The sequence below is a fragment of the Canis lupus genome, chromosome 33 (assembly GCF_003254725.2).
Source record: "Canis lupus dingo isolate Sandy chromosome 33, ASM325472v2, whole genome shotgun sequence".
Classification (NCBI taxonomy): domain Eukaryota; kingdom Metazoa; phylum Chordata; class Mammalia; order Carnivora; family Canidae; genus Canis; species Canis lupus.
This window is the reverse complement of record NC_064275.1, coordinates 31093267-31111077: the sequence shown is the minus strand read 5'-3', so window position 1 is coordinate 31111077 and position 17811 is coordinate 31093267. Positions and strand designations below refer to the sequence as shown.

At 55.4% G+C, this 17811-nt stretch overlaps 1 protein-coding gene across 1 annotated transcript in view; it reads right to left on the bottom strand.

Moving 5' to 3' along the window:
* The window catches only part of XXYLT1 (xyloside xylosyltransferase 1), a 197986-nt gene that overhangs the window by 36161 nt on the left and 144014 nt on the right, over window positions 1-17811 (bottom strand). The window contains exon 4 of the mRNA XM_049105125.1: window positions 9278-9416. Within this exon, the coding sequence (XP_048961082.1) occupies window positions 9278-9416 (139 nt within the window). The remainder of the gene's footprint in view (window positions 1-9277; window positions 9417-17811) is intronic.

Here is a 17811-nt window from a genome sequence, read left to right as displayed (position 1 = left end):
CCCATCCAGAAGGTGAGTCTGGTCAACCGAGAAGATGCCGGTTCACAGAGAGCGGAGAGACCAATTCACTGAGAGCCGATTTACAGAACTCAATTTGCCAAGCAAATCCTTGGCCAAATTAATTTACTTACTGGAATGTTCAGCAGGTACTTAGCACTGCTAATGGGAAGGTTAGATTTTAGTGACTGATGATGAGATACAGAGAAAAGTACATTTCAACAGCAGCAACGAAATACCAACTTTCCTATCAGAACTTTTTAGTTGTTACTGATATTTTTGGATGAGATTTTTACGGTAATCTTGACCTCTTCCTCCTCCTCCTCCTCCTCCTCCTCCTCTTCCTCCTCCTCCTTCTTCTTTTTCTTTTTCTTTTTTTTAAGATTTTATATATTTTTTCATAATAGACACAGAGAGAGAGGCAGAGACACAGGCAAAGGGAGAAGCAGGCTCCGTGCAGGGAGCCCCATTAAGAACTCGATCCCAGGACCCCGGGATGATGCCCTGAGCCAAAGGCAGACGCTCAACCGCTGAGCCACCCGGGCATCCCAATCTTGACCTGTTTCAAGCATTTTTGAATTTAAATTCGGATCACCACCCATTAGACGGATCCACCTCCAGAATCATTCAGAGCCTCCAGTCAGAGCCCATCCAGAAAACATGACTTCACGCCTCACCTCTGTGGGGTCTGCCTCTCCAGCACCTGTGCCCCGTAACTCTGTCGGAGGGGGGGGGGTCTTGGCAACAGCTGCCCAACACAGCTGGCTCTGGTAGGGGCCAGGGGTCTCCGCTGATGGTGAGGTAACTCCCAAGAGGCTGGGCCACAGCCGGGCCTGGACCTCCAGCTGCTCGAGCTGATGCCCCACCTGTGGGCGGACGGGGCTGAAGGACACAGCAGCCTAGCAGCCCCCTCCCTTGCCACTGCCTGCTGAAGGGGCTTGAGAAATTCCTGCTTTCCCAGCTACCCCTTCATCCAGGGGTGGCCAGGGGACCCAGCCCTGCAGTCAGGAGACAAGCACCCAGAGATCTGTCAATGGGGTGCTGTGGCGGTGAGCACAGTGTCCCATGGGTACAGAAGAAGGGGTGCACTGGCGTAGAGAACTTAGTGGCAGAGCTGACTGAGACCCAATCTGCTTCTCTGGCCTCCACGCATGGCAGCTCTGCACGGTGTCAGGACACGGTCCCTCCAGCGGGGGCGGACCTCGCCCCGTGCCATACGCAACCCCCCTCCACCCTGCCCGGGCTCCTGATCTAGTGCGGGACATAAATCCAGCACCGTATTAAGGGCCACAGGCTGTTCTAGATGCTAAGATGGAAGAAGCTCACCCCCTGAGCCACCCCGGTGTCCCAGGATTTGTAATTTCTTAACCACTGCACTCTTTAATCCACTTTGGATTTCAGTAGCTTGAGCTTACTTCAGAAGCCAAGATGGACAATGGAGGCAGAAGTAGCGCTTCCTCCTGGAGCAGGGTTATTTTCAGTGACGCAGCTTCTAATTTTGCCAAAGGCAACACCATTACCTGCCCAAATTATTGGGCAACTAGCACGTACGTGAAGTAGGTGCCAGTACTGATGCCTTTGTGGGTGCTGAGTGGAGCCCTGGGGGTTCACGTAGGCATTTAGCACAGGATCGAGGCAGCGCCAACCACAGAAACACAGTGATCGAGGTGAGCCGATCCTCTCCGGCAGCAGGAAGGGCCCGACTCACAAGATTTCTCCAGATTTAGGAGAAACACATGGCCTTCCATTGAGTGAACATACCAAGCCCCAAGTGGGATAAACATAAATCCGCATCTACGAAAAATAAATTACAAAGACAGAGAAAGACCTGCAACAGAATGGGTGTTGGATGCACGGCAGAGTTTCCGTCATCAACAGAGACGCCAGGAGACGATGGAATTGTATCTTCAAAGTGCTGAGGAAAAATACCTCGCAAGGGGGTTCCGGGGTGGAGCATTTCCTCTGCTCTCTTAATACGCTTAGGCTTAAGGGCATTGGTGTACGGTGTGAAGAAGCTCTTGCTGACTCCGGCACAGCCCGCTGAGCACGTGGGCTAAGAGAAGCATTCCTGGGAAGGTGGGATTTGGTGGAAGGAGGCTTACTAACCCCAGATGGCTGTGGGGCTACGAATTCTTCCTACAATCCTAGAACTCATGAAACTATCATTTAAGAGTAAGGCAAAAGAGATACTTTTAAAAAGATGTACTGAGGGGCGCCTGGGGGGCTCAGTAGGTTAAGCATCTGTCTTCAGCTCAGGTCATGATCTCAGGGTCCTAGGGTCGAGCCCCCCATCGGGCTCCCTGCACAGGGAGTCTGCTTCTCCCTCTCCCTCTGCTGCTCCCCCTACTTATGCTCTCTCTCTCTCTCTCTCTCTCTCAAATAAATAAATAAAATCTTAAAAAAAAAGAAAGAAAGAAAGCTCCCAGGACAGTGGCCTGAGGCTGGGGCTTCCGACCCCACTCAGTTTGGCTCCCTGCCCTCTCCCCGATGCCCTCCTCACCTCCTTCCAGCGGCTGCCGCGAGCGCCCAGATCCAGAGCAGGCCCAGGTGCCTTCGTGTCGGGTCTGCCCCCGCCGAGCCTGCCCTGGCACAGACAACCGAGGATCGGCTCTGCCCCGCTCCCGCTTGTCACTCGAGGGAAAGCGCACGTCCCCCACATGTCCACGGCCTGCTTGCTCCCTGCTCCCTGTGAACGTTACTTTGTGTGGAAGGAAAAGGGTGTTGTGGGTGTGATGAGATCAGGACCATGAGATGGGGGAACTACCCTGGCTTATCCGGATGCACCCAGAGTGCTTCACGGGTCTCCTGAGAGGGAGGCTGAGGGAGATTTGAAGCCACACGCACACACGTGCACACGCACACACACACCAAGGCCAGGTGAAGACAGACCAGAGAGAGATCTGCAGAGCCAGCCCGGAGCCTGCAGCCCTAGACCAAGGAATGCTGGCAGCCGCGGCTCTCCTAGGGCCTCCAGGTCCTGGGGCCCTGCTGACACCTTGACTTTGAGCTCAGGAACTCCAGAACCGTGTGCAAGAAGTTTCCATTACCGTAAACCACACGATGTATGGTAATTTGTTAAGGCGCCCCCAGGAAACCCATGCACCCCCCTGCTCCTGACGGACTTTCCGGTGCCAAGTGCTGTGCCGCACCCTGAACCCTGCTGATCTCGCTGAAGCCTTGCCATAACTCTGATGAGGAAACTGAGGCACGGAGAGCTTAACCAGCTCGCCCAGGTGCCCAGCGTCAGGATTCCGATGCAGGCAGGCCACCGAGTCACGCGGCTCTATGAGCACGGTGTCCCGGAGCTGGTTCAGGCGGCCCAGCGGGGACGGGAAGGGGAGGTCGTCTCCCCAGCCCCCATGTGCCGGGGCCCCAGGAAGAAGCATCCAGAAGCCTGGACTCAGACACCTGTCCACCAGCCCGCCTCCCCCCGGCCAGTTCCGGGGAAGGGCAGGGGACCGGCTGGCGGGGAAGGTCTGTGCCCGGCTGCGCAGTGCGGGGGCCGGACAGGCCAGTGGCAGGGGGCCCGGGGCTGCCGGGGGACCATCCTGTCCCCTCCCAGCCCTCTTTTCTAATTTTTTTTTTTTATTTTTTTTTATTTATGATAGTCACAGAGAGAGAAAGAGAGGCAGAGACACAGGCAGAGGGAGAAGCAGGCTCCATGCACCGGGAGCCCGATGTGGGACTCGATCCCAGGTCTCCAGGATCACGCCCTGGGCCAAAGACAGGCGCTAAACCGCTGCACCACCCAGGGATCCCCGGCCCTCTTTTCTATACGTTGCCAGGCACTGGACTCTTCCTTCAAGACTGACTCGTTACAAATCAGAGTAGCAAAAGGAAGAAGGGAAAAGAGAGTAGAAGCCACTCCTCCTGGGCCTTGCGGAGGCGGCCGTCGCTTGGTTCGGAGGAGCCAAGGGGTCCAGGGACCGTGCCAGCCTCGGGGCCCAGTTGGCCTCCTTTGGGGTGGGGGGCACTGGGTTCGTGATGACCTTCTCTGGCGGGAAAGCGGGCCCAGCCCCTTGATCCGTCCCAGCCGCCCGCTGGGACCCCTCGCTGGGCCTCGGGACCCCCGGCCTGCCACCGCCAGGGCTGCCTCGGTGGCTCCTGGACCAGCTGCCCTCGGCTCCCTGACCCAGCGCGGGCCCCAGACACAGCCCGGCCGGAGCGGGGAGACATGGCCCCACCCCGGAGGAGCTCAAGAGGACACAAATGTGCGCACAAGCCCTAACTAGGCCGGGGGGCGAGCACCCCAGTGGAGCTGAGAGGCGCCATCTGCGGGCGGGGGCTTTCCCGTCCTGAGCACAGAGCTGCAGCCGGCCTGTCCCCCGGCCCCTGCCCCGCTGGCCGGCTGCTGGTGGTGCAGGGGGTGGGGGGCCCAGTGCCACGGGCCACCAGGGAGTCGGGGGCCGCAGGGAGGGGGTCAAGCACCATGAGGCTGTAGGCCACGGGGATCTAGGCTGCGAGGATCTGGGCTGCGGGGATCTGGGCCGCGGAGATCTGGGCCGGGGCCTGGCCGGTCCACCCTTGGGCTCTGCTGGGCTCCGCCGACGGGGCGCAGGAGGGCAACAGCCACCGGAGGGGGGAACCCGCTCTTCCCGGTTTGCCCCTGGCTTTCCTGTGCACCTCCCGTGTCTGAGCGCCTCTCCGGCCGCTGCGGTCCTGCCCGGTGGCCCACGCCTCAGCCAGGCCCCTGGGCAGCATTTCCAGCTCTGGCGGGACCGGTGTCACCCCGCCCTGCCCCCCAAGACACACCGTTGGGAGCTGGCTGGCACCCCTGCTCCAAGAGGAGGGCAGCTGGGCCCCTGGAGCGTGTCCTCCCCCCTGTAAGCTGAGCTCCAGCTCTGGGGGCGCCTCCTCCAGGCCCCTCAGTTTCCCCTTTGCTCCCACAGCCATAGGAAGGGGCCGCTTCCCGCGGGGGTGCCTCCGCTCCACCGTGGCGGCGTCCAGGCACCCCGTTAACGGCTCTATGCCTAACAGCCCCCTCTGCTGAATTCTCTGTGTCCCCTTTCTGGACACGGCCTGGTAGGACATCTTTAGCACGTACCTGTTGTTTTGGCCTCTCCCGGGACACCCCCTGACCCCCCGATAGCAGTATCCCCCTCATTTACAAAACTGCCCCTCCTGGGTGACCCATTCCCTCTATTTGTCCACCAGTGGCGGTCCCCTGTGGCCCTCACCAGGCCTGGATAGGCTGTTGGCCCCAGAGGTGGGCGCAGGGTGGAAAGCAGCCAGTTACAGCCTTGCCTGGCCTCGTCTACACTGAGGCCCCTTTGTTCCAGGGCCTTCCCTGGCGAGAGTCAGACCAGGCTACCTGCAGCTGCTGCTCCCTCCTCCTCCCTCCACAAAACACCCTTATCCATCGTAGAAAAGAATGAAGACCAATCCCAAGGAGAGGAATCCTTGACCGTTGGCCACGCGGCTGCGCCCGGAATCCAGTCGTGCCCTGTCCCCTCCACCCTGTCTTTCCCAGTTTCCTGAACCAAGAATTCCCCCCTTTGTTTTCAGACAAGTGTGAGCTGGGTTTCTGTCACAGTCACCGGGAAGGTCCTGACTCATGTGGCTGAGGCGAAGCTCCTCAGGTCCGAGTCGTCGCGTCGAGGTGACTCAGGACCTTGTCTCGCCAAATTCCTCCCCAGGTACAGTGGCCTCGGTGCAAAGTGTCCCCCACTTGACAGCCTGCAGCTACTGGAACACAGCTCACATGTCCCTCCGGCAGAAGCAGAGGCGCTCCGGAGAACCGAGCTGCCCGGAGCGCACCTGAGGTTCCAGGTGTGAACCTGCCCCGTAAAGGGCCTAAGTGCGGGACCAGCCATGGCAGTGCCAGCATCCAGGTAAAGACGCAAAGCGTGAGAGCAAACCAAGGGCAGGAGTCGAGAACACAGCCCGACTCCCATCCTGGGGCCCAGGGCCTAGTCCTGCCCCGCACACTCTGTCCGCCCTGCACGCGGCGTGCGATTATAGGATCACGTCGGTAACCCTGCGTGTCCTGTCGGGCCCCTTTTGGGTGCGCTTCAAGAGTTTGCTAAGATAAAAGCAGTTTGAATCCAGAAGATCTTTCCGCTTCCTTCAGGAAGAGCATCCCAGGGACCTCAGAGACCAGTCTACCCCCTACCCCAAGATTAGGACGTGGGGGCTCCTCACCGCAGTGCAGCTGGAGACTCGCTAGGTCAGGAGCAAAGCCCGGGTCTGCAGGGCTCTGGCTGGACAGAGATTCAGAGGAGGTAGAGGCGCTGCGGCCACCCCCGAGGCCAGTGGGCAGGGTCTTGTGCAAGGCCCTCACAGGAGGGACGGGCCGCTGAAGGCCCTGGGGTCAGCGGGCCCGCAGGGCCATGCTCTCCAGCTGCGGTCATTTCTGGGGCATTTCCCAAGAGTAAGGACTTCTTGCCGTATGTGCAAAATTCTTCTCTGCACTAGAAAAACAAGACCCGATGGCACCAACCTGCTAACCCCAGCCCAAACCCGGCAGACAGGGAGATGACGAAAAAGGCCCCGGGCCAGCAGCTGGGCCCTAGGTCTGGCCCTGACTTAGTAGACGATTTGGGGCGAGTAACCTGGCCTCTCTGGGCTTCTGCTTCCCCCTTTGCTGCACGGGGAGGAGGGGAGGCATGATACTTCCGGCCTTCCTGCTTCCGAGGGCTGCTGTCTGCAACTCCCGCAGCTAAGGCACGGCCTTGACCCCGCCAGCCCCTCAGCGGAGGCCTCCCAGCCAACAGGAACGGGCCCATCGCTGGGTAGGACCCTTCCAGGGGTGCTGCCGAGGGGCACACAAGGCCCAGGGTCCACTGAGGGACACCCTGTGCCGACGCCACACACCTGCACCCCGGGCTCGCCCGGTCAGGGGGCCTTGGCAGTTCCTTGTCTGCACGCACAGTGGGAGACCAGGGCGGGTGTCCGGGGGCTTGAGGGGCCGGGGTTTCCTTCCTGCCCTGCTGCGCATGCCCGTCACTGCCTGCGCCACCTCGTCCCGTGTCCCGGTTGGATACTGCGAGTCAGAGGACGCCGGCCAGGCCCGTCAGAGCTGTGGAGGACAGCTCACAGGTTGTGGCCTCCTCGTTCCCCATCGCCTTCCGGATGGGGGGACGGGGAGCCGGCGGGGGAAGGGGCTCATCTGAGGCTCCAGCGGGTCGTGGCAGGGCAGGGAGCAGGGCCTAGTGCCCTGGTCGGGGCAGCTTCTCCAGGTCTAGACCTGCTCGCTCCCTTGGGAGGGTCACCGCAGCCCTGCGCACACTTGCTCCTCCGCGGAAGCCCGGGAAGGAAGGCCGCAGGGGGTTAGCACGTGTGACATGCTTGGAACCGTGTCCGACACGCTGACCCACGACCGTGCGCCCTCGCCTTAGGGATCCGCTCCGTAAACGTAAGCTTCCCGAGCCTCGCGTGACACAAGTGTGTCTATCACACTTGGGCTGGTCTAACGCCGGCATTCCTGACCGTGGCCAGTTCCCACGCGATGCCCCAGAACCCACGCTCACTGGGCCGCGGGCTCCACCGTCCCCCAGGACCAGCCGCTGAGAAGCCCCATCAAGTTCCAAAGCCTCAGCCCCGAGGTGTTGCCCATCATTTCCCCCCAGACTCGGCGAGGGGGACCCCGTCACTCGGCCGTGCCTGCGGGCAGAGGGAGCCGGGGGGCGTCGTCACTGGCCGAGCGGCCCCCTCCCAGGAGCAGGAGCACGAATCTTCGTGAACGGGTTTCTCTGCAGCAGCTAACGGATCATCCCCACACCTCGTGGCTTAAAACGACGGTCCACGCTTCACGCCTCCGTGCACCAGCAGTTTGGGCTGGTCTCGTGGGGACTCACTCGGGCAGTGCCAGCTGCAGCCGGGGGGGCTCACACTCCTCACACACGTGCCCTGGGCACGTCCTCAGCCAGGGGGTCCTGGGGTCCACGCGGCCTGACCGCCGGGTTAGCATTCACGGGACAGCGGAATTGCGAGGTAGCAGGAACAGGGACCGCAAGGCCTCTTGAGGCCTAGGGTGGGAACCCACGTTACATCACTCCTGCCACATGCTGTTGGCCGAAGCAAGACCTAAGGCAAGTTTTAAGAAGTAGGGAGACCTTAAGAAAGGAAACAGATGAACAGATGGGAAAGGGGCAGAGAAAAAAAGGACGGAAGGAAACAAGCCGTGAGGGACACTAGATGACGGGGAACAAACCGAGGGTTGGTGGAGCGAGGTGGGCAGGGGCGGGGGTTCCGGAGGCCACTCGTGGTGAGCACTGCGTGCTGCCGTGAGCGCTGTCACGGAGTTCTACTGCAGAAACCAAGATCGCACGGGATGTTTACTAAATGGAATTAAAATAAAAAAAAAAAAAAAAAAAAGAAGTAGGGAGACAGACGTCACTTCTTGATAGGAGGTGCTGCAAAGGGTCTGTGGTCATGAGCGATCTCTACACACGGTTGGAGGAAGAGAAAAGCAATCCTGGAGGAGGAGGGTGTATTTTAGGCCGACGGGTGACACTCTGTCCTCTGCAGGGTAGGATGGGATGAGACTGTGTCATATGCACAGGTAACCTGAGGAACCCACAAATCTACTGGGTGGGGTGGGGGGTGTAAAGAGAGAGAGAGGATTTTTAAAAAATTTTTAAAGTATGTATTTATTTATTCATGAGAGACGCAGAGAGAGAGAGAGAGAGAGGCAGAGACACAGGCAGGGGGAGAAGCAGGCTCCATGCAGGGAGCCCAACGCAGGACTCGAACCCGGGACCCTGGGGTCATGCTGAAGGCAGATGCTAAACCGCTGAGCCACCCAGGGATCCCCGAGAGAGAGGATTTAAATAGTGGCACTGATTCCAGAAAACCTGCCTTAGAGTCAACGTGAGACAAGGAAACTGGAAACTACCTCACTTGCCAAAGGATGATACTCCGTCTTTCTGGTTATCGACTGCCACCAAAAGGGTTCTATTAGGACTGATGAAATGACTATTAATCACACCTGTCACTCTTTCCCTTAGAGGAACCTGATTTAAACTATTATTTTCAGGTAGGGTGGGTTTAATTTAATTAAGCCGTTACCACACAGTATTTTTTAATAAAATGCTTTTTTTATTACCTGTTTTGAATGTTTCACGATACCTAGAAACTGCAAATTTAGCTCATCAATCCCTGAAAAATATCTCTCAAACAAGTTGGCATTCTATACCTTACTGTTAAAGCTATCAACCAAATCAGACTTACTTCCTATCAGAAAAGTAACGCATCTCAAGGAATATCATAAAATCTACTGGAAAATAAGTTTTGGAATAAATCATGTAAGATAGTGTCCTAAAATTAGATCAAGATTTACGTGATTTGGGGGATCCTTGGGTGGCTCAGTGGTTTGGTGCCTGCCTTTGGCCCAGGGTGTGACCCCGGGGTCCCGGGATCGAGTCCCGCGTCGGGCTCCCTGCATGGAGCCTGCTTCTCCCTCTCCCTCTGCTCTCTGTCTTTTGGGGGAAAAAAAAAAATCATTAGTACTCCCGCCATCACACTCTTATCTACGGTGTCTGGATCCAGAATTTCTCAGCCTGAGCCCAGATTCCCCATTTATACTGCCAGGCTTCCCCCTTTCACAGAGGTGTGTGTAGGACCCGGAAAGCTTTATGGCCTGAGGGTTTGGGATGGTTTGATTATAACCTGGGAGGAAATCTCTTGCTTTCCTCCAGGAGGGAGAGTTAGAGTGAAGCCAGGTGCCTCCAGGACACCTGCTCTAGGGAAAAGTGCCCTGGACGTCAGGTCCTTTCTGACACCCAGTGCTGGAGCCCCCGTGGCTGCAGCCGCTACCTGCAGAGGTTTGTGTCCCTCCCTGTGAGCACCACTGCCCCAGAGCACGGGCGGCCAAGGCACCACCCAGCTCCTCCATCCGGGCCCGTGGGGCAGCCCCACCTGCCGTCCTAGGTCCAGTCATCCCCTGTGCCTCACGCTTACTCAGACCCTTGGCTTCCTTCCTTTGGTCCAGACTGGGGCTGCCTCCCCGCCCGCTGGTGCAGGAAGATGACAGATGTCTCAGGTCACGTAGGCTGAACAGAACCTCCCTGGACCCAAGTGTCCTGGTGGGCAGGGCTGCTGCAGAGCAGGAGTCAGTCCAACCTTCAGGGCCTGCCCAGGGAAGGAGGGTGGGCACAGATTCCCCCTCGCCGACTCCACTAGATTCTCTGGGAATTCCTTCCTTACTACCTCTATTCCTTAAAAAAAAAAAAAAAAAAGGAGTGTTTTATTCTCATAGCAGTGGAAAATCCACACTGTTTGGTTGTTCTACTTCCATGGCAGACTCTTGGAGCGTGCCAGGCTGGGCCGCATGAGTTCCTGGCAGTGGGGATTAGGGTACGTGCCAAGACACTGATGTCACAACAGCTGGACTCCAGGCCCAGCCCTGCTGCTCACCAGTTGTGTGACTTCGAATAAGTCGCACGGCCTCTTCGAGCCCTAATTTCCTGTGTCCAGAATGGGGATGCTAGCTTCCAACTCTCAGAGGTCGTGGAGGATTAAACGGGAGCGTACGCCTAAAGGGCCTAACACGGACACAGGAGAAGCCCCGTGGCAGCCCCTGCATCCCGCTGTCCTCTGCTCCAACTCAGGCTCGGGATCCTCATGCACTCATGCCCACCCCGCAGGCGGCCTCCGCTAGGGCCGAAGCCAAGTGTCGAGAGAAAAACGCAAAGCACAAAGGAGAAGAATGAGGCCATTTTCACGTCCTTCCAGGACCATGAACTTCAGGGTAATTAGATAGATGTGAAGTGAATATGGGGCCCTTTTTAAATCCTAGATCTACTTAATTGTGTCAGCTGGGAGAGTCATTAATAAATGATTAATGGAAATAGCTTCTGTAAAAAAATTGAATTATCTCAGCTGTGTTGCAACCTGCTGCCCAGATACTCTTGAGAGAACTCAGAGCTGTTAATAGCTTCAGGTGGACTATCTTTGCTTTCCATGGCAGATCATGCTTCAGGAAGAATGGTCTCTCTCTCTCCCTGGAGCCAAGAATTTGGATCATCGTCAGAGGGAAAAACGAAGATCAAGGTTAAACCACTGGTTTGAAGTGCCAGAAGCAGCCGGTGTCCAAGCCCCAGCTGGTGTCCCTCCCACCCCAGGGCCTGGCCTCCCTGACCAGTAAGAGCCTGGCTGGCACAGGCTTGTCCAAAACACCTTCCCTGCCACCGTGCAGACTTCACGAAAGCCAACAAAACACCAGGCAGGTGAGGAAAAAAGACAGGAAGCATAGACCCCCCAAATGCAGCAGCCAGTCTTCAGGTGAGCCGTAGAGGCGACCTGCCTTCTGTTGTACTGTGCTGTTTTTCTGTATTGAGTCTGCATTACTTTGAAATTAGGTGGGGCAGGGCGGGGGGTACGTTTCTTTAAAGTCTACGACCCAAAGCATCTCCAAGTCCACCTGTTAATACAAAGGCAAACTAAACACAGGTGATCTGCTCAAACCATTGTTTGGGTCTGAGTAGGGCAGAGACTACAAGGACCCGCATCACATCAGGACCAGGGCAGGTGATGGCAAGAGAGTACAGACCCTCCCTGTGCTGGTTGCAGGGCTCTGTCTCATTCTCTGGAGCTCCCGCCGCCTCCAGGGACTGCCCAGCAGCTGGTTTGTGGCTGCTGAGCTAGAGAACCCGCAGCTAAATGTGTTTTTAAAGTCAAGGGCAGGACTGCATCCACCTGAGCAAGCTGAGGGACATGGGAAGAACAGGAAGCCAGACACCCAAAAGTACAAGGAAGAAAAGTATTCCCTAACCAAAGCCATGCTTCCAAGGCACGCAGAGTGTTGACTGTGAAGCTTCCATGTTCAGAATTTCACCCCAGATGGCAAAGTTTGGACGGAGGCTATATGCTTTTCTGTATAAAGAGGTCACCTCCTATGTCCCTCGGTCTCACACTTTCCCTTGTGATTAACTTAAGGTCCCGTTTCCATCCTTTAAAACATAATCCTGCACATTTGGAGTCAGAGAGTAGGTTAGTAGTTGTCTAGGGATGGAGATAGGAGTCAGGATTAAGTGTACTTGGTACCAGGGATCTTTGGGAGGCTGAAAAGGTTCCCAAAGTGATTTCTGCCGATACTTGTGCAACTTGGTAAAGTTACTAAAAATCACTGACTTATACATTTGTAACAGCTGAACGATGGGATGTGTGAAGTACACCTCAATAAAGCCAACAAAAAGATTGAAATTGCAAAAAAAAAAATCCCCCCCCAAAAAACCACCTACTATTGATGTATCTCTTCCCCCAAAACTCTCCAGCTACCTTCCCTGCACAGAGCTGACTACTCCCTCCCAGAACTCCAGAGGCCCGTGCTTGGGTCTGCTCCCACTTGATACCTTAAATTGTAATATTTGTGGCTGTGCCTGTTTCTCCATCTAGATCAGGCCTTATCATCTCCAACTGCCTCAGGTCCCCGTCCCAGGGTCACATGGGCCCTGTGCAGCAGAGAGATGCCAAAAGCCTGTCTGAAGGGAGGAGGAGCCCTGCAGGCTCTCCCTATGAGCTGCACAGGTTGCTCAGGACTTGCAGGGCTCCAGAAACTTAATGGTCCATAAGACCCATCCCTGCACGGACCTGGGTCACTGGTACCCTAAGCCACCCTATCCCAGGCCCAGTGGGACAGACAGGATCACCTGCCTTGTGACCCAAAATTCAGGGACCCTGCTGCTCCCAGGCGGAGCAGGAAGTGAACCTGAACGAAGCTTGGTATATTAAGATGTTCATCACCTTGTTATAGATAACTGTGAAAACCCAGAAATCTGAAAGACTCACCACTCAACCACTGAACCACCCAGACATCCCTAGATCTTATTTTCTTAAAGAGTGAAACAACAGGCTGGCTAGAAGCCCCTATATCCTCCTTCCCCAGTCCTAGTACCTCCCACCCTTCCTCTCCAGAGACAGCAGCTTTAAGGATGAGATGTGCATCCAGTGTTGTAGCACTTGTATTATATTAATTATCTAGAATTGGATTTTTAAAATTGTTTTTGAACTTACCAATACAACAGTTTTATACTATATATATATAACTCACACCCATCCTTACAGCTACCCATGCTGAAACAGACTTGTTTCATTCACTTCCCTGCCATATAATAATCCACTGTGTGATATGCCACAGTATCTTTCTCCTCGTCTCCACAGATGGACTTTGGGTTTCTTTCTCATATCTGCTATAAGAAATGGCATAGTGTCTGCCTTTGGCTCCGGTTGTGATCCTGGGGTCCCCGGATCGAGTCCCACGTCCGGCTCCCCGCACGGAGCCTGCTTCTCCCTCTGCCTGGGTCTCTGCCTCTCTCTGTGTGTCTCTCATGAATAAACAGATAAAATCTTTTTTTAAAATAGCATAATGGACATCACTAGGCAGGTTTCCCTGTGCACATAAGCAAGAATTTAACCGGAATAGTGGTTCTCCAAGTGTGGCCCCAAGACCAGCAGCGTCAGCATTGCCTGGGAACGAAGCAAAATGAGAATTCTCAGGCCCCACATCAGACTGAATCAGAAACCCTGGAGGTGGGCCCCGGGCACTCTGTTGTAGCGAACCCTCCCGGTGGTTTAGATGTGAACTATAGTTTGAAGACCACGGCTCTAGACTAAAATATGTATCTAGAAAGGGATCACGGTCCTTGGGTGTGCACATTTTAAGGTCAACCCTATACCCCCAAAGAGCTCTCAGTGCAGTTTACCAATTTGCCTCCTCCCTCCTGGCCCACAAGGGCCTCCCCCACCTCTTCACCAACACTGGCACCATCAGGCCATTTGCTTTTAGCCCAGCTGATGGACAGAAATAGTATCGCATTGCTGTTTAAAGTTGCATTTCCACAATTATTAAAGAGGTTTTCATGTGGCCACTCAGGTTTCTTCTCCTCCTTCATTAGTTTTGTACTTTAAAAACCACAGATTTAAAAACACGTATACAAACTCCGAGCTCTACCTACTTGCCTCATCATCATGTTTATGAAATGGACACCTGGGCCAGACTCCAGTGCAACTGACTGCTCACTCACCTCCTGCTCAGTGCCAGGCGTCTCCAGGACCGCCTTCTGGGCGGAGGCTCACGTCTCCTGCCATAACCACGGCCATCCCATCCTGGGCCCGTCTGCCTGGAACAGCACCTGCCCCAGTTAACAGGAGAGAGAGAGACCTCCTCTCCCAGCCCGGCCCCATGGGGCACCGGGCCTAACTCAAGAGATCAGGGACAAGAGATGCTTAACAGTTCAGAGATCCACTCGTTCAATCATTTATTCATTCAGCCAAACTGGGATGGGCACAGTGATGAGCAAGAGCCACCATGTTACCTGCCTTCACAGAGCACACGGTTCCTTAGACGAGAGACATTAAATGAACAATCACACAGAATCACCTACAACTATGACAAGAGCCAGGAAGGAGAGGTCGATGTTATGATGAGACTGGCAGGAGGTCAGGGAAGGCTTCCCGCAGCGGTGATCCCTCGGCCAAGAGCTGGAGACAGCAGAGCAGCGCTTTCCAGGGGCCCAGAGTCCCCACAGCCCGCAGCCCACCCTGGCTTTGCCTGCCCGGCTCTGGGTGCACCGTGAGAGCAGGACAACAGGGCTGCCGAGCTGGGAGCCCAGACACGAGCTCAGGCCTTTCCCAGCCTCTTGGAGGGACCCCCACCACCTGGCCTCCTAGCCCGAGGGAGCCCACAGGCCTCGAGAGGACAAAGACTGCATTTTGCCAGCCACCGTCACAACTAGTAAAAGACTGTCAAGCTCAGGGATGGAAGGCCTCAGAGGCAGAGAGCCCCAGAGAGCTCGAGGGGAAGATGAGGTGGCAGCTGCCTGTCCAATCAGACGCAGTCTAATTTGTTTTAAAAGCATCATTTCTTTCCCAAGCCCTGACCACTTCTTGCGCTAGAGAGCTCTTTCTTCCCTGGGGAATTTACAATTTGCAAACGAGGCGAGGTGGAGGGGCTGATTCCCTGCTGCTCGGGTGGCAGAGGACCAGCACTCATGCGGTCTCTCTCTCAATCTCTCGAGGATTGCCCTAAAACCCCGTGCCCCGCCCCCTCCCCCCGCCCCCCATTCTCCTGCACAGTGACACGGAGCATCCACGGCTCGGATTCGCAGCGGGCACACAAGGCTACCCCACTTCAGGGTCTAGAGTTCACATCTGAATGATCTTGTTTAAAACAAGTTGTTTCCGAAATGCCCACATTCTGCTCCACTGTGATGTAGAAGATCACACCTCGCCCTGCTTCTGGATGGAGGGTGCTGCTCACCCGACCCATGATGCCAAGAGGATCCCTGAGGAGAAGCCAAGGGTAGCAGGATGAGTTGATTCTTCTAAAGATGGTTTCATGAGACTGCATAGAAATGGTTGGAAAAATCCTCGTCTGGATTTTGGTGGTTCATGGTGACAGAGCAGAAAGAGAAATAGTTGGGATAGAGCACCTGGGTAGAGGCCCTGCGCCCACTTTACTCAGGCACCCTGACCCTTCACTCCTCTTGAAGCTTTAAATGCATTCTCTATAATTTAGGGAACAGGACCAGATCTTCTCTCAAAATTTTCCAGTTCAACAGAATGGACTATTATTAATCAATTTTCATTTTTTTGGTGTGTTCCATGTTTCATATGATTCTCGGAGGCCAACAAAACATAAATTTGGCACAAGATTTTAAAAAACTTAAGTGAGGAAACTGGAAAGGAGAGAAAAACCGGGCATGCTTTGTTAGGAGTGGACTGAAATTTGCCTCTGAGCTTCCTAGCAGCCAATTGGAGGAAGGAAATAGAGTTGGTTACAAGACTAACGGTATAGACATATGCTGGAGAAACCAGTTGTGGGGGGATCAGCTCTTCTGGGGTCTAAGATCTGAGACAAATTTCTCCCGTAGGTCTTCATAGAATTTCTACTCTGTCATGTTCAATAAGATTTTTTCCAGAAACACATTAACTTTCTTATATAAGGTGACCCCGCGTTGGTCAGTGAACCGTGCCTGGTACAGTCTGACCCAGATCCAAAAACTGCAGTCCTCATCTGAAGTTCTCCGGGGGTCTTTATAAGGCAGAGAACAATAGCAGAGGACTTAGAACCGCACCTCAACTGGGGGCCCACTGACCCCAGGGCATATAATCCAGATAACCAAAGTCATTGGCTCACGGTGCGAATCTAGTATCAACATACTGGGACATGGTTGTCCCCTGGGCCCCCCGTACTCCAGCCGTCCCTCTCTCCCCGTCCTGGCACCTCCATGCTGCTGCTGTTGACCTTGCTACCTGGGGGTAATGGCAGACCAAAGACTAGCTGGGGTTGGTTTGGATAAAACAGACTCTCTTGGCTCCCAGGTGCCGCACAGAAAAAGGCTCGAACCTCTCCACCTGCTGTTCAAGGCTCTATGTGATCCGTCCCACCTCCTCCTGTGGCCTCAACAGAGAACGTCCTTGCCTTCCCCATCCGCAGGTCAGGCCCCCGGCACCCCCGGCAGGTGTTGACTTTCTTCATGTGGACACCATCCAGCCTTCCGTGTGTGTCCTTTGCTTCTCTTCCCCCACGTAAGCTTCTCTTTTGACATTTATCCCGTCCTCCAAGACCGGGCTCGGGGGCCACCAGAGCCAATCCTTCCCTACTTTTCCAGCAGACATAACCTCCACCTCTCCCCTAGCCCTTGGTCAATGCCACGTTCATTCACACAGCCCTTGTTTCTGAGTCTTGCCAGCCCTCAGCCCACAAGAAGAATTTGAGTTTCTGGAGGTTTGGCCTCTCTCTCCAGCTTGATGGGGGGCTTCTTGAGGGTGAAGGCCTCAGTTTACAAGTCCTAGCTTTTGGGGTCTCAGCACCACTCCCCGCCCCCCCCCCCAGCAGAACTCCAGTATGTATCTGCAGAATTCACCTGCAGGAGAGAAGGGCATAGAGGGCTGTATCAGGAGAGGGGAGACCCCAGGGGTGCCTTGCCCTGATGGATGGGGAGGAAGCCAGCAGGCAGGAGGCCACCAGCTAGGGGAGCTGGGGAGGAGCAGGGACTTCTCATCCCTTTGTCACAGCAGGGCTGGCCTGCACGGTAGCCAAAGGTGTGACTGCAGGGGTGATTGCTTCCCGGTAAATGAGCACCTGACATGCTTTGTGCTCATCAGCTTTCTTGCTGCCTCTGCCTATTTAGCCAAAGCACTCTTTTTTTTTTTAAGATTTTATTTATTTATTCATGAGAAACACAGAGAGAGGCAGAGACCCAGGCAGAGGGAGAAGCAGGCTCCATGCAGGGAGCCCGATGTGGGACTCGATCCCAGTCACGCCCTGGGCCGAAGGCAGGTGCTCAACCCCTGAGCCACCCGGGTGCCCCTAACCAAAGTGTTCTGATCACAACAGCCATCAGAGCTTGTTGACATTTTTGAAATTGTGCATTCATGCAACTCAAGCTTCAGCCCTCCGTCCAGCAGCTGTGCCACATATTAATTACAGCAATGAATGAGGGGAGCCTGGTTGATCCTCCGGGGGAGGGTGGGGCTTATTTTTTCGGGGATATGGTTTCCACCTCAGGGTGTGCTGGTTTGCTTTTCAGGGTTCCCATGGGGCAACTGTTGAGCACCCACTGAGTCCAGGGCCTTCTGCTGGGTTCCTGAGCGTTCCCAAACACCTTGGTTCATGGGCAGGTACGTGTGGTTGTGTCCACGTATGGGTGTGTGAGGGTTTGTTAGTGTAAGAGCACACGCTGGGTTTGGACCCCTGGCAGGTCCGCGTGCCCCACGGCGCACCTCAGCGAACGCCCCGGGCGGGCAGACAGGTTCTATTTGCTCCTGACCACATGTGAAGCACCAGGGAAGCTGTACCGCTCACGGGGGTCACTGGCGATTCAGAGAGACCTTGTGCTGGTGCCCAAGTGTCCAGGCCATCATTCCTGG